Genomic DNA, 22,323 nt, shown 5'->3' with positions numbered 1-22,323 from the left:
TTGACCCCTGTAGCTTTAAAAAAAAAAAAAAAAAATCACATACTAGGCTGTATGAGGGCTCATTTTTTGCGCCATAATGTTTTTTGAATCTGTACCATTTTAATATTGATCTGACTTTTTTTAATTGCTTTTGAACTTTTTTTTCTTGGATATTCTAAAAATTGCAATTCAGTTTTTTTTTTTTATTTATTTATTTTTTTTTTACATTTCCGTCATTTACCGTACGGAATACATAATGTTTGAATAGTTCGTACAATTACGCACGCAGCGATACTAAATGTTTATTTTTATGTTTACATGTTTTTATATAGGAAAAGGGGGTGATTTGAACTTTTAACCCCTTAAGGACGCAGGGTTTTTCAGTTTTTGCATTTTAGTTTTTTCCTCCTTACCTTTTAAAAATCATAACCCTTTCAATTTTTTACCTAAAAATCCATATTATGGCTACCTCTATAGTGGATGGTGGGCGATCCACCCCACTAGTCCACCAGGGAGCATTCACATGTCCCTTTAGATGCTGCTTTGACAGCAGCGATCTAAAGGCTTAATAGCTTAATTCACGCCGATCGCCGCATGCTCGTTATTAGCGGCGGCCCCCGGATACTGAGAACAGCCGGGGGCTGCAGAGTATGGAGCGGGCAGGAGTCGGGAGCCCGCTACATACAGACTGCTGAGCGCCGCTGCGCTTGTCTGTTCTGACCATGCTTGCCCGAAGCCTGTCTAAGGCCCTGAAAAATTCACCTGCCCCCGGAACTGCATGTCCCGGGCGATAGGAATTCCACATCCCTGCTGCGGCCCGGCAGTCGGCGATCCTCCCATCTGAGCCTGCTTTGCACTGCTATACACATGGGGGTATGTGCAGAGAAGACTGCAGACAGCATTGCACCCTGGTGTCTTCTACAGACCTTAGGGTGCAATGCTCTGCAGTCTGCACATACCCTCCGATGTGTATAGCAGTGTGTGTGTAAATTCCTATACAGGTGTATACGAATGTACATACATACATACACACATTGCTATACACATGGGGGTATATGCAGACGGCAAAGCATTGCACCGTAGGGTTTTGTACAGACCCTAGGGTACAATGCGCTTCAGTCTGCACATACCCTATGGGAGCTATAACAAAAAGTAAAAAAGTGTTAACAAAAATGTAACTCCTTCCCATTTACCCCTTCCCTAATAAAAGCTTGAATTTTATCGGGAGCGGGCGGGATTGGTCAAAAAAGTCACCGGAAGCGGGATTGAAAAACCAGTCCCGTGCAGGGCTCTACATAGTAGCCCCCTGAGGAAGGAGTGAAAGCGCACTCAGGGTTCGGGACAATACCTACATATACAGCATGGGTGAGTTACAGGACCTTTATGTATGAGCTGGCACGGCACTTTATATTATTGGGAATGAGTGGGGGAAAAAAATACTGTTAAATGCCGTGAAACCGCCATAATTTGGAAAAATACTGTGATATCCATTTTTGGTCATACTGCCCAGCAGTAATCATAAAAAATCATTACAAAAAATCTACAGCGAACCCAAAAATTTAATATTTGTGGGACAAAATTTAAATAAACCCCGCCACTTTGTACCTTTTGGGGGCTTCCGTTTCTACATTTCTCGGTAAAAATGACACCTTATCTTTATTCTGTTGGTCCATACGATTAAAATGATACCCTACTTATATAGGTTTGATTTACTTCTGGTAAAAATAACTACATGCACGAAAATTCAAATGTTTAAAAATGTCATCTTATTTTTCATTAAATGGGAAAGGGGGGGGGTGATTCAAACTTTTATTAGGGAAGGGGTTAAATCACATCTATTAAAAAAAAAAAAAAATCTACCCTTGTATAGCCCCCATAGGGGACTATAACATGCAATACCTTGATTGCATATACTAATCAATAGCAAAGCCCTGAGATAAGGCTGTCAGCACCACTCCACTCCCACTTGTATTTCTAAGGCTCAGGATTTTAACCCTGCAGGTCTGTGCGCTCTGTAGATCCTTCGGTGCCTGTCTGAAGTGCAGTGTGCGCATATATCTTCTTAGAAGAAACAAATGACACAGCACCCGAACCTCTACTTCAAACTTTGTTGGTGTAGTGCATCCTCATTGTATGCCTTGCCAGTGGCAATAAAGCAGCAAATTTGAAGTAGAGGTTCGGGTGCCGTGTCATTTGTTTCTTCTAAGTTTTATACGGATCAATGCTATAACATAGCATTGATTAGTGTTATCGGCGCTCGATTGCTCCAACCTGGATCTCGGGCATGGAGCATTCAAATGACGATTGGACGCCGAGGAGGAAGGTAGGGACGGGACCCTCCTTGCATCCGCACAGCTGATCGGGACACCGCGGTTGTCCTGATCAGACCGACTGAGCTGCCGGTAAGCATTTTTTTTATTTTACCATGTGACCCCGCGTTATAGCACAGGAGTGGGCGCAGGGCGTACAGGTACGCCCTGCCTCCTTAAGAGGTAAAAACCCAAAAAGAATACTACACTCTTAGTAAATTAGGGCCACTGTGTTCTCCGGGCAAGAGGAAGTGGGCGTTCCCCAGCAGGTGCAACGTCGCTGAAATCTGCAGGGGGACCGCTTCCTCCCTCTCCTCTCTGCTGTGCTGCAGTGAGCTTTGGTTGATGCGCCAGCCGGCTCTCCTTCATGACACTGCTTCTAATGGGATCACCTGTCTGATTGACAGGCAGTGAGTGAGAGAGAGCTGTGCCTCGCTATGTGCCAAAGCACTCCCTGAGTTTGGTCTCCTGCCAGGCTAGGAGGAGACCAAACTAACAGTATTAGTTTTTTTTTAAATACGTTTTATTGAAGATTAAACAAACATCAGACAAATCGCCTCACAGAGCAAAATGGTATAAAGCGGAGTACACAATTAAAAAAAAGGCACTGAGAACATATACAAGTAAGCAGGATGTAAACGACATAATATCATATAAAGATCCGGCAGTAATCAGTGCAGTGAGGGCACAATCTGAGGGAAACCAAGAACAACCAGTTGAGAAACCTTAACACAAAAAGAGGGTGAACAAGGTGAACGAAAAAAAAAAAAAGGGAAAAGAAAAGAAAAGGGGGATGGTATGTAATATAAAATCGGCAAAATAATATTGAATAGAGGCCGTAGTGTAGAATTCAGCAGATATCGCCACATCTAGTCACAAGTGCCAAGCATAGCGTTTCTAATGTTAATGTTAAAGCAGACCCATGCGTCCACAGAGGGGAGGGAGCACACACATCCAGCACAACATCTTAATACACATAAATCAAAGGGGTACATACAACCACATCTAGAAAGGGAAGGGCAGTCATGACCTTAAGTCCCCTCAGGGGATGCAGAGTATGAACATTGGGTCAATGGTGAGGAGCACCAGGGACCCCACACAGAAAGAAATTTACCAGGGCATTTTCTATTCTTATAAACAAGATGGGAGAAGGGTATCATAGCATTAACCAAAGCTTTCCACTGAGACAGGGAAGGCGGGCCGGGGTCCATCCATTTGAGAGCAATCGCCTTCCTAGCAAAAAATAAGGATTCTCGCAGTAAAGTGCGCACGTAATGTGGCCACACTTCCTCATCCAGAACTCCAAATAAACAAATCAGAGGGTCACACCCCGGGGAAGGTTGGATAATTGTGGCAAGAAGACCAAGGACATCCTGCCAGAAGGATCTTATATCAGGGCAAGCCCAGATAAGATGCCAGAAATCAGCTTTAGCCGCACCACATCGATGGCAGGCGTCCGAGTCAGAACGACCCATTCTATGCAAACGAACGGGGGTGATGTAACTATAATGTATAATATTTAATTGAATCAGTTTATTATTAGCAGAAGGAGACACCACCATGTGTGAAGAAAGCATCTCCTCCCAATCATCTTTAGTCAAATTGGGAATATGAGATTCCCAGTGTCGGACAGCCGGCAACCGGGAACGGGAGTTCTTGGCCTGAATGAGGTGCGTATATAGGATGGACACCAGTCCCCTAGGACCCTGCGATTTTAAAACACCAATAAGAGGGAATGTCGATATGGGTGCACGTCCAGCAGGGAACTGTGTTGACAATGCATGACGTAGCTGTAGGTATTTAAAGAAGCAGTGTCGGGGTAAATCATATTCTGATTGCAATTGCTCGAAGGAACACAAAACATTATCCCTATACACATCGCCCAGAGTGAGCACACCAGCATTCATCCAAAAAACAGAGTCTAGAGTCTCACCCACATGGATGAGAAAGGGGTTGTGCCATAGAGGGGTATCAGATGGGATATCAGCATATCCATATACTGACTTAGCGGCCCTCCACACTTTTACAGCCAGCTTATGTGAAGGTAGGTAAGCACGACCCCCTAGAGTAGGGCTTTCTAAGAGCATCCGGGGAGACACTGAGGGGACAAACCTATCCAGGCATTGTTCAGAGTCGGGCATGGAGTCTCCCAGAACCCAATGTCTAATATATCTCAACTGCCCCGCCAAGTAATACAAATAAAAATCAGGAAGGGACATACCCGCCTCCAGCTTGGGACGCTGGAGAGTGGTGAGACTAATCTTAGGTCTGCTAGGTCCCCAAATAAACGGAGACAGAAGGGAATGTACAGAATCAAAAAAGGATTTAGGGACAGGAACAGAAGCATGTTCTAGGGTATACAAGCATTTGGGGAGAATAATAAGTTTGATAAGATTAATACGTCCAGAGACGGACAGTGGCAGCTGGGCCCATATCCTAAACTTAGATTTAATGTAGGGCAGGAGGGAGAGAACATTGACCTCAAGATCCAGCATGGGATCCCTATTGATATACACCCCCAAATATTTAAATGTAGTGACAACCGGGAGACCACCCAACGTCGGGGGCCACGCTCTAGGCAGTAGAGGCATGACCGCCGATTTGGACCAATTAATGAACAGTCCCGAAAAAAATCCGAAACGATCCATCAGGTCGATCGCATAGGGGATCATTGTAGTGGGGTCAGACACAAAGAGAACCATGTCATCGGCATAAAGGCCTATGCGGTCCTCCCTACCTCCCACAGACATGCCCCGGAAACCAGGATCCTGACGTATACGCAAAGCAAGGGGCTCCACCGCCACCGCAAACAGAAGCGGGGACAGGGGGCACCCCTGACGCGTACCACGACCTAGGTGAAATAGGGGAGAACACACACCATTCACCAGGACCTGGGCCCGCGGACACCTGTAGAGGAGGGAGACCCAGGACCTAAAATTGTGACCAAAGCCAAACCTACAAAGCACTTCTAAGAGGTATCCCCACTCAATCGAGTCAAAGGCCTTAGCTGCATCAAGTGACGCCACGGCCCAGTCCCCTCCCATAACACCACCCACCTGGACGGCAGTTTGGACACGACGGATATTATCCGAAGTGGATTTGCCTGGCATAAAACCGGATTGATCATGATGCACAAGCGACAATACAACCCGATTCAGTCTATTGGCCAGGGCTTTAGTTAGTAGTTTATAATCAAGGTTCAATAAGGAGATAGGCCTGTAGGAACCGCACTCCATAGGGTCTATCAGGCTTTAGGAGGACAACAATCGTCGCCTCATATAAGGAATCAGGCAGGACCCGATCAGTAAAGGCTCTGTCATACATAGCTAGCAGAGGAGGCAGGAGTACGTCACTGTACTTCAAGTAAACCTCCAAAGGGAGGCCGTCAGGGCCCGGAGACTTACCCCTGGCCATGTCTGCCAAAGCTTCTTGCAGCTCCAATAAAGTGAGAGGAGCATCTAAAAATTCCCTATCTTCAGCCGATAATTTAGGAAAATCAATGCCGTCCAGGTAGGCAGCCAACTCAGCAACACCATACTGCACCTGCGTAGTATATAAAGTAGAATAAAACGTAGAGAAACATTGTAACAGCTCATCATTACCCAACATGACGGACCCATCCGAGGCCCGGAGTTTAAGAATAGGAGCAACAGAGGAGTTTTGTCTGACTATATGAGCCAGTAACTTACTAGATTGGTTCCCGTGCTCAAAATAAAACTGTTTGGTGAAGAATAATTTCCTATTGGCCTTTTCGTGGAGGTGCAACATATATTGTCGCCCCTCCCGTAGCCACAAGATCTCATTAGCCTCCGACGGGTCCGCCACATAACGAGCCTCCAATTGTGCACAACTCCGAGCCAATTCCTCCTCCCTCCTAACTGTAGACCTCTTGATAAATGAAATAGTAGAGCGTAAGCACCCCCTCAGATAGGCTTTCAACGTTTCCCACACCAGTGCCGGGGACCCCTCGGGGGTATTAGCCTCAAGAAATACCTGAAGTTGATCAGGGATTCTATCATTAGGGCCAATCTGATCCAACCAAAAGGGGTGGATTTTCCATCTACGCGGTGTGCCAGAACCGACCATGGAGACATCAAGCAATAGGGGAGAATGGTCAGATATAGCACGCGGCTCGTAGGAGATCGCGGTGACCTGAGACATAAGTAGCGAGTTACCACACGCCAGGTCGATTCTGGACAGCGCATGACGTCCCAATGTGTGACATGAGTACTGTCTAGTATGTGCGAACCTTTCCCGATATATGTCCACCCACCCCACCTCCCCCAGAAATGAGGAAAGGGAATCCCCGCCAGTAGCCAGGACAGTACCTCTAGCGCTATGACGGTCCAATGTGGGGTCTAACACCATATTAAAATCGCCCATACAGAGGACCCGTGCTGAGGGATATGCAGCAGCAAAAGTGACAGCCTTATGCAATATTTCCATAGAGGCAGGGGGAGGATTATAGATGAAAAGAAACACATACGGGACATTGTTCAAGTAAGCATGCACAAAGATGTAACGACCCTGAGGATCCCTACGGACCGCGACTGGATCCCATCTCACCAATCTACTAACCAATATTGAAACCCCTCTAGAATAGGACGAATGGAAGGAATGATGAGACCATTGGACCCAAGGCCTAGACAAAAGGTGGGCTCTATCAGGCGTTAAATGGGTCTCCTGAAGAGTAACTATATGAGGGCGGTGTCTTCTAATATGTGTAAATATCAGGGCACGCTTGCGCGGTGTACGCACACCCCTAACGTTCCATGACATCACTCTAAGACTCGCCATAAGAGAGCATTGCACGGAAGAAGGAAGAAGGGGGGGACGGTGTAGGTGAGAGCAAATATGCCAGGGTACATCCCGACCAGCAGGTATCAGAGGGGACGTGTATATTGCGTAGGGTGGAGAGTCCAGGGAGATAAGACACAGAAAAATAAAAACAAAAACATTTTGGCACAGACATCCTGATATTATCCACAGTATGGGTTATAAAGGTTGTCCAGGACAAAATTCACTGCATGCCCCTGAGCGGACATGCCAGAGTGTCAGGGAGCTGGAACCTAGCAAAGGCGTAGCAGAGCGTCCGACATGGTGCCCAGAGCATAGTCCACGGTACAATCAGGCGGTCAGATAGTAACGTAGGTCTGCCACAAAGACCAGTCCCATGGATCAGGAGGGGGGGGGGGGGTGGAATATATCATCAGAGCCTGGGGGAAAATGGTGGAAGTCCAGGGGACCAGTTGGGAAGGGGGCATCCAGGTATGGAAAAGGGGCACAGTACCTGTTCCGTGGCCTAGATGCCCTAGGCTGCAGCCATTCATGAAGAGGGAGAAGAAATAGAAGAAAAGGGCCCTCAGAGCCATCCCAGTCCGAGTGCAAGATAGCAGGTCACAAGTCCATAACGGGAGGTCCCGGATCAGCGCCGCCCGCGCAGCCAGTCGTCCGCCTCGACCGGGGAGGAGAAAAAGATGGCTCGATCTCCGTCCACCACCCGGAGGCGTGCAGGGTAAGCCATAGAATAGGGTACACCACGCTCCCTCAGCCGAGCCTTCACCGATGTGAAGGAGGCCCTCTTGCGCTGCAGGTCAGATGAGAAATCAGGGAAAATGGATACCTTAGCATTGTGCACCTTGATCTCAGGGAGTCGTCTAGCAGAACGGAGAATCATGTCTCTGTCGTTACAGTTGAGAAAGCGCGCCAACAGCGGGCGCGGGGGTGCCCCAGGAACCGGCGGCCTAGCAGGAACTCTATGTGCCCTCTCCACAGCATAGGCCGCTGAAAACTGAGCGTCCGGGAAGAGTTCCTTAATCCAGGTTTCAACAAAGGCCCCGGGGTTCTGGCCCTCCGCCCGCTCAGGTAGGCCAATCACCCTGATGTTATTCCGGCGCAGCCGGTTCTCTAAATCATCATTTTTCTGCCGGGCGCCCTCCAATTGCTCCTGCACCTCCCGGAGGGAGGAGGGCAAAGGCTGCACAGAATCCTCCAGTGTTGAGATACGGGACTCCGTCTCTGTGACCCGTTCACGGAGAGTCTGCATGTCCTGACGCAGGAGGCCTACGTCCACCCGTACCTCCTCCAATTTGCCGGTAAGAGATGTCCTACAGTTCTGTATGGCCATGAGAAGGGTGTCACTAACCTCCCGCAGAGTCGGTTCAGGAGAGTCTGGGAGATCAGGCGGCAGGCCCCTCACCCCTACTGCTGCAGAGCGCGCTCCGGCCTGTCCAGCGCCATCTTGTTTTTCAGCACGGGCATAATCTCTGAGCTTCTCGACCGCCGTGCGGTCTTTTTGTTTAGCTTGATCCGGTTGAGGAGGCATATTACGGGTCCTCAGTCGGGTTCGTGGGGTCAAAGTCTCCAGGGTTCAGTCCAGGATAATGAAATTGCAGGTCCTGAGCGGGAGCACTTACTCCATGCGACCGCTCATCTCAACCGCCAAGCCACGCCCCCTAACAGTATTAGTTGAGGCAGAGACCAGAACAGAGCCACCTAGTTGCAATTTTTTCAAATGCATTTAAACCATATAAAAGTTGAACATTTTAACACAGTGATTGGCAAAGTGTTTTCTAATTGCTTAAGCAACGATAAAGTGAAACTTTCATTTGGTGACAGGTACTCTTTAAGGGTCATTGTTTGGTAGACACATGACACCTGCAGCACAGAACATTGGCTTTTTATTGAATTATTAGGCCAAACATTAGTAAGGACTTCCAGACATTTTCTACATTCTTCTCATTAACATTCAGGAGGCATTTGTGTTCTCTGGCTCGCATGCAGTTTCTTCTCGGCTTTTATCTACTTGTGAATAGACGCTGCGTCACAGGACAGCAAACTTCTCAAATGCACCATGAATCTCTGAGGGGAGACTAAACCCAGCCTGCATCCAGCTGCACTCGACACTGTTTCCTTCTGACAAACCTCTTATGTTAGGTATGTAGAATATATTCAAAGATACTCAACTTTGGTCATATGTAGAGGGCTTAATATCTTTTAATATTTTTTTGTTAGGACCAATAATATTGTGGCTGTGACTGACATTCACTTTATCTCGATTCTTTATCTGCAAATACGTATGAAATCTGTTTTAAACAGTAAAACCACATTTGCAGTTTAAGTTTCAGACATGATTACGGTACTTTTTTTTCTGTACATGTTATTTTTGGTTTGTTGTAGTAGTGTAGGAGTAGTTTGTGTACTTTTTTTTTTTTTTTTTTTAGACAACTTGGTTCTTAAACTGACTTCTGTTTCTTTGATTTTAGATCAATATGACCAAAGAAGAGATATACAATGAAGAATATGGTTATGATAGGATGGCTACTTTAGAACTTGGAATGCAAGAAGGTAGAAAGTATCATTCAGATCTCCAATCGTCAGAAGGGGTACACCCATGTGTAAAGTATAAGACCTGGATGTTTTCACTCTTGATTGGGGTAGGTATTATTACTGGTTCATAGGCTATTTTATATATACTGTAACCTTGTTTCTTTTTTCAATTTGTGTTCATGTTATAAGTTCCTCTTCATTAAATGGCCACTAAAACTTTAGCACAGAACTTTTACAGAATGCTGTCAATATTATACACATAGCAATGTGAAGGGTTCTAAAGACGTGAGAACTCCACAGCCTTGAATAGCTAAACTATGCGCAATAGAAAAAAGCTTTACAAATGACTGAATTGTAATTTATGTGTTACTACTATAAACTTGTGCCACATTGTTACCCAGTGTTTATCTGCTTAACTGCTGCCAGGAGAATTCATCTGCTATTTACAGTAGGCGCTATTCTGTCAATGGAGCATGTTAGCATGCTATGACGACGTTAGTGTGCAATGACGGCCTCTAAGTTTTATTTCTGGAGTATAGGTTACTGTACAAGCATCAGTAAGGCAGCAACATGTTAATTTTATCTACCTTCTTGGAAATATCAACATTGCTTCAGACTCTAACAATAACATCTAATGACATTTTTATTTCTAGAATTCTATTTGTTCAACTGTATTGTTTAACCCCTTAAGGACCAGGCCATTTTACACCTTAGGACCAGAGCGTTTTTTGCACATCTGACCACTGTCACTTTAAACATTAATAACTCTGGAATGCTTTTAGTTATCATTCTGATTCCGAGATTGTTTTTTCATGACATATTCTACTTTAACATAGTGGTAAAATTTTGTGGTAACTTGCATCCTTTCTTGGTGAAAAATCCCAAAATTTTATGAAAAATTTTAAAATTTAGCATTTTTCTAACTTTGAAGCTTTCTGCTTGTAAGGAAAATGGATATTCCAAATAATTTTTTTTAATTCACATTTCCAATATGTCTATTTTATGTATGCATCATAAAATTGACGAGTTTTTACTTTTGGAAGACACCAGAGGGCTTCAAAGTTCAGCAGCAATTTTCCAATTTTTCACAATTTTGAAACTCGCTTTTTTTCAGGGACCAGTTCAGGTTTGAAGTGGATTTGAAGGGTCTTCATATTAGAAATACCCCACAAATGACCCCATTATAAAAAAACTACACCCCCCAAAGTATTCAAAATGACAATCAGTAAGTGTTTTAACCCTTTAGGTGTTTCACACGAATAGCAGCAAAGTGAAGGAGAAAATTCACAATCTTCATTTTTTACACTCGCATGTTCTTGTAAACCCAATTTTTGCATTTTTACAAGGGGTAAAAGGAGAAAATGTATACTTGTATTTGTAGCCCAATTTCTCTCGAGTAAGCACATACCTCATATGTCTATGTAAATTGTTCGGAGGGCGCAGTAGAGGGCTCAGAAGCGAAGGAGCGACAAGGGGATTTTGGAGAGTACGTTTTTCAGAAATGGTTTTTGGGGGGCATGTCGCATTTAGGAAGCCCCTATGGTGCCAGAACAGCAAAAAAAAAAAAACACATGGCATACCATTTTGGAAACTAGACCCCTTGGGGAACGTAACAAGGAATAAAGTGAGCCTTAATACCCCACAGGGGTTTCACGACTTTTGCATTTGCAAAAAAAAATTTTTTACGGGCGAACTACAATGAGGAGGAGGAGCACCATTGAGCTTTTGGAAAGAGAATTCGTTTGGAATGGTAGTCGGGGGCCATGTGCATTTACAAAGCCCCCCGTGGTGCCAAAACAGTGGACCCCCACATGTGACCCTATTTTGGAAACTACACCCCTCAGAATTTAATAAGTGGTGCAGTGAGCATTTACACCCCACTGGCGTTTGACAGATCTTTGGAACAGTGGGCTGTGCAAATGGAAAATTACATTTTTCATTTTCACGGATCACTGTTCCAAAAATCTGTCAGACACCTGTGGGGCGTAAATGCTCACTGTACCCCTTATTACATTACATGAGGGGTGTAGTTTCCAAAATGGGGTCACATATGGGGGGGGGGTCCATTGTTCTGGTACCATGGGGGCTTTGTAAACACAAGTGGGCTTCAATTCCGGACAAATTTTCTCTTCAAAATCCCAATGGCGCTCCTTCTCTTCTGAGCATTGTAGTGCACCCATAGAGCACTTTACATCCACATATGGGGTATGTTCTTACTCAGAAGAAATGGGGTTACAAATTTTGGGGGGCTTTTTTTTTTATTTTCCCTTGTGAAAATGAAAAATTTAGGGTGACGCCAGCATTTTAGTGAAAATTTTTTTATTTTATTTTCCCATCTAACTTTAATGAAAATTTGTGGGGTGTTCAGGCTCACTATACCCCTTGTTACGTTCCGTGAGGGGTGTCGTTTCCAAAATGGGGTCACATGTGGGTATTTATTTTTGGTTTTTTTTGTCAGAACCGCTGTAAAATCAGCCACCCCTGTGCAAATCACCAATTTAGGCCTCAAATGTACATGGTGCCCTCTCACTCCTGAGCCTTGTTGTGCGCCTGCAGAGCATTTTACGCCCACATATGGGGTATTTATGTACTCAGGAGAAATTGCGTTACAAATTTTGGGGGTCTTTTTTTCCTTTTACCTCCCGTGAAAATAAAAAGTAAAGGACAACACCAGCATATTAGTGTAAAAAATTTTTTTTTTTACACTAACAGGCTGGTGTAGACCCCAACTTTTCTTTTTCATAAGGGGTAAAAGGAAAAAAAGCCCCCCAAATTAGTAGTGCAATTTCTCCCGAGTACGGAGATATCCCATATGTGGCCCTAAACTGTTTCCTTGAAATACGACAGGGCTCTGAAGTGAGCGAGCGCCATGCGCATTTGAGGACTACATTAGGGATTGCACAGGGGTGGACATAGGGGTATTCTACGCCAGTGATTCCCAAACAGGGTGCCTCCAGCTGTTGCTAAACTCCCAGCATGCCTGGACAGTCAGTGGCTTTCCGGAAATGCTGTGAGTTGTTGTTTTGCAACAGCTGGAGGCTCTGTTTTGAAAACACTGCCGTACGATACGTTTTTTACTTTTATTGGGGGGACAGGGTAGTGTAGTGTAGTTAGTGTAGTGTTTTTAGGGTAAGTTCACACTGGCGGAGGTTTACAGTGAATTTACCGCTAGGAGTTTGCGCTGCGGCGAAAATTTTGCCGCAGCTCATACTTGAACCAGAAAACTTACTGTAAACCCGCCGGTGTGAATGTACCCTGTACGTTCCCATGGGGGGGGGGGGGCAAACCTCCAGCTGTTTCAAAACTACAACTCCCAGCATGTACTGACAGACCGTGCATGCTGGGAGTTGTACTTCTGCAACAGCTGGAGGCACACTGGTTGGAAAACCTTCAGTTAGGTTCTGTTACCTAACTCTGTATTTTCCTACCAGTGTGCCTCCAGCTGTTGCAAAACTTCAACTCCCAGCATGTACTGATCGCCGAAAGGCATGCTGGGAGATGTAGTTATGCAACAGCTGGAGGTACACAACTACAACTCCCAGCATGCAGAGACAGCTGTTTGCTGTTTAGGCATGCTGGGAGTTGCAGTTTTGCAACATCTGGAGAGCTATAGTTTAGAGACCACTGCACAGTGGTCTCCAAACTGTGGACCTCCAGATGTTGCAAAACTACAACTCCCAGCATGCCCAGACAGAAAACTGCTGGGAGTTGTAGTTTTGCAAGATCTGGAGGTGCACAGTATAGAGATCACTGTGCAGTGGTCTCAAACTGTAGACCTCCAGCTGTTGCAAAACTGCAACTCCCAGCATGCCTAAACAGCTCTCTGGGCATGCTGTGAGTTGTAGTTTTGCAACATCTGGAGGGCTACAGTTTAGAGACCACTATAGTGGTCTCAGACTGTAGCCCTCCAGATGTTGCTAAGTAACTCACCGGCTTCCGTCGGATCCAGGGAGCTGCGTCGTGGTCCTCTTCTTCCGCCGATCGTCACCCACTGCCGCCGATGATCGTCGCCCGCTGCCGTCGCCGATGGGTAAGTGGATCTTTGTCGCCGGTCCTTGTCGGTTTCCCCGTCCTGCCCCGCCTATTGTGGGTGGGCAGAACGGGGAAACCGGAAGTAAACCCCTCTGCCCCCGATCTGCTATTGGTGGTCGCGTCTAGACCACCAATAGCAGAGATAGGAGGGGTGGTACCTCTGCCACCTCACTCCTATCGCTAGAGGGGGATCGTGGGTTTCTAGGACATCCGCGATCCTCTTTATTTTCCGGGTCACTATAGACCCGTATGACCCGGAATAGCCGCAAATCGCAAGTGTGAATTCACTTGCGATTTGCGGCGATCGCCGACATGGGGAGGTCTGATGACCCCCCCTGGGCATTTGCGCGGGGTGCCTGCTGATGGATATCAGCAGTCACTCCGGCCCGGTCCCCGCACGGCGGGGACCGAAATTCCCACGGGCGTACAGGTACGCCCTTGGTCCTTAAGTACCAGGGAGCAAAGGCGTACCTGTACGCCCTTGGTCCTTAAGAGGTTAAAAATCTTTTTTCACAATCTGCTTAAAGTAGGTGTGGTAAAACCATGGCTTGCAAGCCACATGCAGCTCTTTGCTAGGTGTCATGTGTCCTGGTTCCCTGATGTCAATACGTCACACTGTGGCCAGTGATTGACTGAGCAGCAATGTGACATATTGAGTCCTGGCATTAGTCTTCTTCCTGGTGCCAGGACTCAATTCATCACATTGCCGCTCGGCCAGCGATGTCCAGCCGCAGCGTGTATGGACAACAGGGAACCAGGAAGAGGAGCACATCAGGGACCGCAGTGTGTCAGAAGATGTGTTTTTTTTTTTTTTTGTAATGGGCAGAATGGCAATTTCTTTAATTACCTACAAACCACTATGTGTGTGTGTATATGTGTGTATGTATATATTCATGTTCATTTTTTTTTTATTGGATTAGATATTGTGCTGCCTCTTACATGGTGTCCACTTGATCAAAGTTTTTCTCCTTACTTGCCAATCGAGCTCAGAGCCTTCTAAGGTTGACTTCCATGGCATAAAAGGCACACAGAGATGTGATAGATATAGTGCTTCAGTCAATTCCTTAAGGTCCCATAGGGATTGCATAGCACATGACTGTTCTTTGCTACAGTGCTCCAGTAGCAGCCACTGTACCCCAATAAACATTAGCTCTGCTACCACAAGAGAAGTTGCAAATGCTCTTTTCAACTGCAAATTCTGCTGAGACAAAACAGTTATATCTTTAAACAGCTAGACACTTAAGAGTCTTTGGGTAGCGAGCTGTGCCCTATCAACAAATTTAGGGTACCTCACTGTCCTGGTTATCAGGTTGCAAATCATGTAATCTGATACTGCATCATACAGTCATGACCGTAAATGTTGGCACCCCTGAAATTTTTCAAGAAAATGAAATATTTCTTACAGAAAAGGATTTCAGTAACACATGTTTTGCTATACACATGTTTGTTCCCTTTTGTGTGTATTGGAACTAAACCAAAAAAGGAAGGGAAAAAATAAATCGCTAATATCCCTGGGAGCGGACGGAAGAGAAAAATTGATGAAAGGTGTCAATGCAGGATAGTGCGGATAGGTGGATAAGCAGTCCCAAACAAGTTCCAAAGATATCCCACCTGTCCTGCAGGCTCAGGGAGCATCAGTTTATAAACCACAAGAAAAAACGTGGTCTCAAATGGCTGGAGGTGCTCAACCCCAAATGCAGTTGTGCATTTATACTGGGGGAGCAGATCCTGCCCTTGTAGTCCGTTGCTAGGGGCGATCCCCAGCATAACAATGCATACAATGGAGGATGCCTGCAGCGGACTACAAGTGCCACAATAGAATCCTACACCATATAAACAGTGTGGATGTGTAACAATTAGAATAATACAATACAGAAATTTAGGTGCACTACTGTGGTAGATGTATACAATGACATTGGCTATCCCTCAACACTGATGTTAAAATTAAAATTCTTGTTTATAAATTTATACTTGGAGGTGTGTAAACTCCATATGTTAATGCGCCTTGAACATTTTCCAGGCAGCATTAGGGTTGCACCTGTGAGGCCATGCACCTATATCAGCCAACTTGGGTGGGGCTTGTAGCCTCTCTCCCTCCTTCCATTGTATGTGTGCTCAGTCACGCTGGAGGGAACTGGGAGTAGGCTGCATGTCGGCCTAGTGCTGCTGTAATTGCCCACTGGCCCCTGGTTTTTGCTTATTACGCACAGGTAGGTTAGCGTTCGGTCCCGCGCCATTTGAGAAACCTTGGCGTTGGTGTGTGGGCTCTGGTGTGTCCTTCATATAAGGATACACTGGCGAATGTCTCAATTTTAGCATCAGTGTTGAGGGATAGCCAATGTCATTGTATACATCTACCACAGTAGTGCACCAAAATTTCTGTATTGCATCAGTGTCAGCGCGAATTATCTGTCGACATTTAAATTAAATGAAACGCTATGGCAGGAGACCCAGAAGGACCCCATTGCTGACAGAAACTTAAAAAAGCAAGACTACATCTTGCCAAAATCCTTCTGGGAAAATGTCTTGTGGACAGATGAGACCAAGATAGAGCTTTTTGGTAAAGCACATCATTCTACCATTTACTAAAAATGGAATGAGGCCTTCAAAGAAAAGAACCCAGTACCTACAGTGAAATATGATGGAGGTTCAATGATGTTTTGGGGTTGTCTTGCTGTCTTTTGTACTGGGTGCCTTGAATGTGTGCAAGGCATCATGAAATCTGAGGATTGCCTATGGATTGTGGGTCGTACTGTACAGCCCAGTGTCAGAAAGCTGGGTTTGCATCCGAGATCTTCCAGCAGGACAATGACCCCAAATATACGTCAAAAAGCAGCCAGAAATGGATGGCAACAAAGCGCTGGAGAGTTCTGAAGTAGCCAGCAATGAGTCCAGATCTAAATCCCATTGAACACCTGTTGAGAGATCTTAAATTTGCTGTTGAGAAAAGGCGCCTTCCAATAAGAGAGACCTGGAGCAGTTTGCTAAGGAAAAGTGGTCCAACATTCCGGCTGAGAGGTGTAAGAAGCTTATTGATGGTTATAGGAAGTTAAGGGTGCCAATAATTTTGTCCCGACCATTTTTGGAGTTTGGTGTGACATTATGTCTAATTTTCTTTTTTCCCCTCCCTTGTTTGGTTTAGTTCCAATACACACAAAGGGAATAAACATGTGTATAGCAAAACATGTGTTACTGCAATCCTTTCCTGTGAGAAATACTTCATTTTCTTGAAAAATTTACGGCTATGACTGTATGTGGTAGAATAAAGTTCCACCATGCTGTGTGCTGTTTTGAAAGAATAGGGCTGCATGCTGCAGTATTCCTCTCGTCAAATGTGATGGCATAAAATCTCTTACTGAAGTGTGAACACGTTTTTTTTGGGTATATTTAATTCATGTATGTTGGTTATTTTTTTCATATATATATAGACAAAGAATGTTGCTATATATATATATATATATATATATATATATATATATATATATATATAAATATATAAATTATTATTTTTTTTAATTCTTCCTGGGACTGGAGGAAGCTAAAATTGCGTGGTCTGCGTCCTTATAGCATTTCTCTGTATGGACATCACTGCTAAGGGTATATTCACATGCGGCAGAGTTGGCTCAGAAATGTTATCTACTGTTCTAATCCTGTGAAAGGCGTTTGCAGAAATCAATGCACATACCACAGAAATGGTTATGTTCAGATAAATGGAATGGTTTTAGAGTTGTAGAAATTTCTGAAAAAAATCTGCTACGTGTCCTTACCATTAATCTACATACAGAGGAATACTGAAGATACAAATTATGTCCTGATAACATCTATCTCTGCCCACGTGACCTCAGAATGCCATAACATTGTTGTGTTTCTGCAGGTTTATATGGCAATGGCACATTTTGAAAGCCATAGGATTAGTTTAGTTTATCCGGCAAATTGTTGCCATTCTTAATCCCATTTTATGAAGTTAAGTTGTGCGGCTCTTTTGCAGGAGTAGAATATTATTTTACAATATATACTTAAAGGAAGAAAGTAATAAATTTGCTTGTGTCAGTAAGCTAAATCCTGGAGAAGATATGCACCAATAACAACAGGTTCAGATTACAGAATTTCTGATTGAAACTCTGCTTAGAAATTACACTTGGAAATTCTGGTGCATCAGAGTCCCATTACCGAACTGTCAGGGATCTCAGTGCACAGTCCACAATCCGGAATTTCAATGATAGAGCTTCCACATATAAAATTCTGCCACCAAAAGAATGATTTTGCTTATTCTTTCAGCAGAATCCACACGAAATACATTGCAGTCTATGGTGGCGGCAGTGTCCGCACGGTCCTAATGCTGACAGTTTAAGTAGGTGCAGGACCGCCCCAGATTCCAGAGAATGCGCAATATGCTTTACTAAGTGGTTATTTTTCTGTCTGAAACATAGAATATGTGGATTGGCGTTAATCTCCACATTTCCTAATAAATTGCTGTTTATTACATTAAAATGTCCACATAAATGTGTTTCCAACCCAGACTGGGTTCTTCATCAGGTAGATTTTCTTGTGTGTTTAATAAATGCTCTTTTATGAGCAGCAATCCTGTGCCCGTGTTCCTGGTTGCTCAATGTGCATGTACTGATACTGAGTAAACCTTAAAGAATGTAAATCATTTTTATTTTGAGGGAATAAACTTCACCTACCTTTTTTTAAATAGCTTTTTTTTTCAGCTTCCTACTTGGAAAACCAAGTGTAAAAACGTCTATTTTCATTTTTATCTTTGCTGCTCCAATGGCAGACATTTCCTGCAACAACTATTAAGAATAACAAAAACACTCACTACTTGCTGTACATCTTTGTACTTTTTTCTTTTACAGAGTTGTCTTCTTGCTACATCAGGATTTTCACTTTACCTAGGAAACATATTCTCTTCAGAAATGGACTACTTGAGATGTGCTGCAGGGTCTGTAAGTATGACTGATATTAAATCTTCACAGAAGAAAGTCCAGGATCTGGCACATGCGGGAAAATAAACGCAGGTCATGCAAATACACATTTAAAAAGCCAATACATACTTGTTCTCAACATTATAAAATACATATAGACATGGGGTAGGGGGGCAATTTATTATTGTCTGTGGTGGTCATGTTTTACAGTCAATAATTTTCAGCTGTAAAAGTGCTGGCGTGCGTCACATTTATAAGATGGTGCACAGCATATGATAATTTCTTCTGGACAATACACAGTGGTCCCATTGTCCTGCTATCTTTCTACATATCTTTCATTCTGGCGGTGGGCTTGGGGCACGGGCGGAGCTTCTAGACGTCACCACTGCTGCTTCCCCAGGCCTGCTTACTGCAAAAAAAGTTTTTTTTTGGGGGGGGGGGGGACTATTGGGAAAATAACATCAGACAGTAACAGATCAAATATGTGGCAACAAGAACATAGCCGTACTCCTATAGATATGAAAGTAGCTGATAGGGTGTTTATTTTTTTACAGTGCCTACCTTCTGCTGTTGTAAATTTTGCAGTGCTGAAGAACAAAGACAATGTTGTAAGTCATTTACCACACATCTTACATTTTTTGGGTGGATTTTTAGTGTAAGAATTTTTTTCACTATTTATATAGATTCAGATCCACTGTATATTCCTTTTTATCTTTTAGCTCTCGCATTATCAGATTTTATTTGTGTCCACATTTTCAATCACTACCACCTGTCTGATATGGTTTGGATGTAAACTTGCCATTAATCCAACGGCAATAAATGTAAGTAGTGAATCAATTAGTTTTTTGTTTATTATTTTTTTAGGTAGTTATATTCTCTAGACAGCTGATACATTTTGTCAGTAAAAAAAAAAATTTATAAACCTAACTTTCATGATGATTTCCTTTGCAGATAAATTTCAATTTGATTCTGCTGATTCTCATGGAAATTTTTATGGCAACAACAGTAATAGTTTCTGCAAGATCAAGTGTAGACTGTTGCCCAGAAAAAAGAGTGAGTGCTGATTTTCCTTTTTTATTTTTACAGACCTAAATGTACAAGTTTGTATTAAGCATCACACTGTAGGCTAATAAACTAATAACAATATAAATACATATTTGCTATGAGGTTATACATCTGTATCAACATACTGATTTACCAGTTTGAGTGAATGAGAACCCTTGCTTACAATCACATGCTGCAGAGTACAGTGATCCCCCGACCTACGATGGCCCTGACATACGATCATTTCAACATACGATGGCCTCTCAGAGGCCATCGCATGTTGAAGGCCGCATCAACATACAATGCTTTTGTATGTTGGGGCCATCGCATAAACGGCTATCCGGCAGTGCAGACTTCTTCAGCTGCCGTCGGATAGCCGTTTACTGTGCCCTGTGTGGTCCGCTGATGATCACTTGCCTGTCCTCGGGGCTCTGGTGCGTCTTCTTCGGGATCCCCTGCATAGTCAGCGCTCTCCATCGTCATCATCACGTCACTGCGCACGCTGTCCCGTCATCCAATAGGAGCGGCGTGCGTAGCGACGTGATGGCAGCGACGGAGAGCGAGGATGCCGGGGAAGCAGAGGCCTTGCCGGATCGTCGGGAACGCGGCGACAGCGATGGAAGGCGACATCCAGGGCAGCGGTGACGGTCCGGAGCGGCGGAGACACTTGAGAATAACCTCCAATACCAGTGGTCTTCAACCTGCGGACCTCCAGATGTTGCAAAACTACAACTCCCAGCATGCATGCATGTTGGGTGTTGTAGTTTTGCAAAATCTGTAGGTCCGCAGGTTGTAGACTACTGTCCTATACTTTACATTGCACGGATCCCTCAACATACTATGGTTTCAAAAAACGATGGTCCATTTGGAACGGATTACCATCGTATGTTGAGGGACCACTGTACTGTAAACTTACACAGTGAAACCTGTCGCATTTGCATTACAAAGTTGTCTTTTGGTGTAATATTTAGAGCCACCAACGTTACTGAGGCTATAGAGGGTCAGCTGCACAAACAGAGTGGGCTGCCAAGTCGGGTACAGTGTGGTGATAATGCAAGAATTTAACTACCCAGACATTTATTGGGGATTATGATTTGGCTTTAACTACAAGGAATATTCCTCAACTTGTTCATAGGCCAGTTTGTGGAAGATGCACCAGGAAGTGATGCTCTGTTGGATCTAGTAATTTTTGACAATGCAGAGCTTGTTAGGAATGTCACTGCTCGTAAAAACCTTCGGAACAGTGACCAAATTTCACTTAAAACTATAGAAAACAAACACATGTTGGGAGCTATAGTCACGTATTGATACAGATGCTAAATAGGAGAGCTTCATATCTATTTTGGATCATCATAGTGCAAAATGTATTGCTATAGGTAGCAACTATAAACAACAATTAAACCCCAAATGGTTTACATCTATTGCTAGAAGGGCAATAAACAAAAAAAATGGCATTTCAAGTTTTATAGGGAGCCAAAAAGTCTGTAAATGGTCAATGTTTCAAACAGCTTCTCCCTGTTTGATAGCCTATGTGATTTCCACCAAGTTTAAAAATCACTTAGTTTAACAAAAATTACACCTGATTCCCATAAAAAAGCTCTTTAAGGGGTACTCCGCTGCTCAGCATTTGGAACAAACTGTTACGAACATTGGAGTCGGCGTCGGGAGCTTGTGATGTCATATCCCCACCTCCGCACTCCGCATGCTGTCACTCCCCGCCCCCTCAATGCAAGACTATGGAAGGGGGCGTGATGGCTGTCACGCCCCCTCCCATAGACTTGCATTGAGAGGGCGGGGCGTGATGTCATTAGGAGGCGGGGATATGACATCACGAGCTCCATGCTCCAGTGTTCGGAACAGTATGTTCCAAACGCTGAGCAGCAGAGTACCCCTTTAAGTCTAGCTGATTCACTTTCCAGCAAACTGCTGTCCACTGCTTGTTGGCAGCAACATCTTGGTGCAATCTCATCTGGACTGAGTATGCTGCTAAGTTCTGGGCCAAGGATGCCATTGGGCCTAAAAGAAATACAAAGACAGGCAACTAAACTGATGCAGAATCTTAGTTATAAGGAAACATTAAAATAAAGAAATGTATTCTGAGAAGAGACGTCTTAGGGGGAGTTGATTAACCCCTTAAGGACTCAGCCCATGTGGGCCTTAAGGACTCGTTTTTTCCTACTCGCCTTCAAAAAATCATAACTTTTATATTTTCATCCACAGACTAGTATGAGGGCTTATTTTTTGCGCAACCAGTTGTCCATTGTAATGCCATCACTCACTTTACCATAAAATGTATGGAGCAACCCAAAAAATACTATGTGTGGGGAAATTAAAAAGAAAACCGCAATTTAGCAAATTTTGGAAGGTTTGGTTTTCACGCCGTACAATTTACGGTAAAAATGACGTGTTCTTTATTCTTTGGGTCAATACGATTAAAATGATACCCATTATAATATACTTTTCTATTACTGTTGCACTTAAAAAAAAAAAAAAAACGCAAACTGTTTAACCAAATTAGTACATTTAAAATCCCCCTATTTTGAAGACCTATAACTTTTTCATTTTTCTGTATAAGCGGTGGTATGAGGGCTCATTTTTTGCAAAGTGATCTGTACATTTTATTGATACCATATTTGCATATATTAAACTTTGAATACTTTTTTTATAAATTTTTTTGGGAATAAAATGTTATAAAAAAGCAG

The 22,323-nt window shown here is 43.9% G+C and overlaps 1 protein-coding gene across 5 annotated transcripts in view; it reads left to right on the top strand.

Annotated features, from left to right (window-relative positions):
* MLC1 (modulator of VRAC current 1) overlaps positions 1 to 22,323 on the top strand; it is a 104,902-nt gene that overhangs the window by 6,696 nt on the left and 75,883 nt on the right. For 3 of the 5 annotated variants that reach the window (XM_056573730.1, XM_056573734.1, XM_056573735.1), the window contains exons 2-7: positions 9,041 to 9,224; positions 9,554 to 9,724; positions 18,509 to 18,598; positions 19,132 to 19,185; positions 19,297 to 19,398; positions 19,529 to 19,630. In XM_056573730.1, coding sequence (XP_056429705.1) covers positions 9,560 to 9,724; positions 18,509 to 18,598; positions 19,132 to 19,185; positions 19,297 to 19,398; positions 19,529 to 19,630 — 513 coding nt within the window. In that variant the 5' untranslated portion in view covers positions 9,041 to 9,224; positions 9,554 to 9,559. The remainder of the gene's footprint in view (positions 1 to 9,040; positions 9,225 to 9,553; positions 9,725 to 18,508; positions 18,599 to 19,131; positions 19,186 to 19,296; positions 19,399 to 19,528; positions 19,631 to 22,323) is intronic. The other 2 variants (XM_056573732.1, XM_056573733.1) reach the window with 1 other exon arrangement.

Source organism: Hyla sarda, chromosome 4 (assembly GCF_029499605.1).
Source record: "Hyla sarda isolate aHylSar1 chromosome 4, aHylSar1.hap1, whole genome shotgun sequence".
In the NCBI taxonomy this organism is placed as follows: Eukaryota; Metazoa; Chordata; class Amphibia; order Anura; family Hylidae; genus Hyla; species Hyla sarda.
Note: the sequence above shows the minus strand (reverse complement) of the source record. Positions and strands in the feature narration are given on the sequence as shown.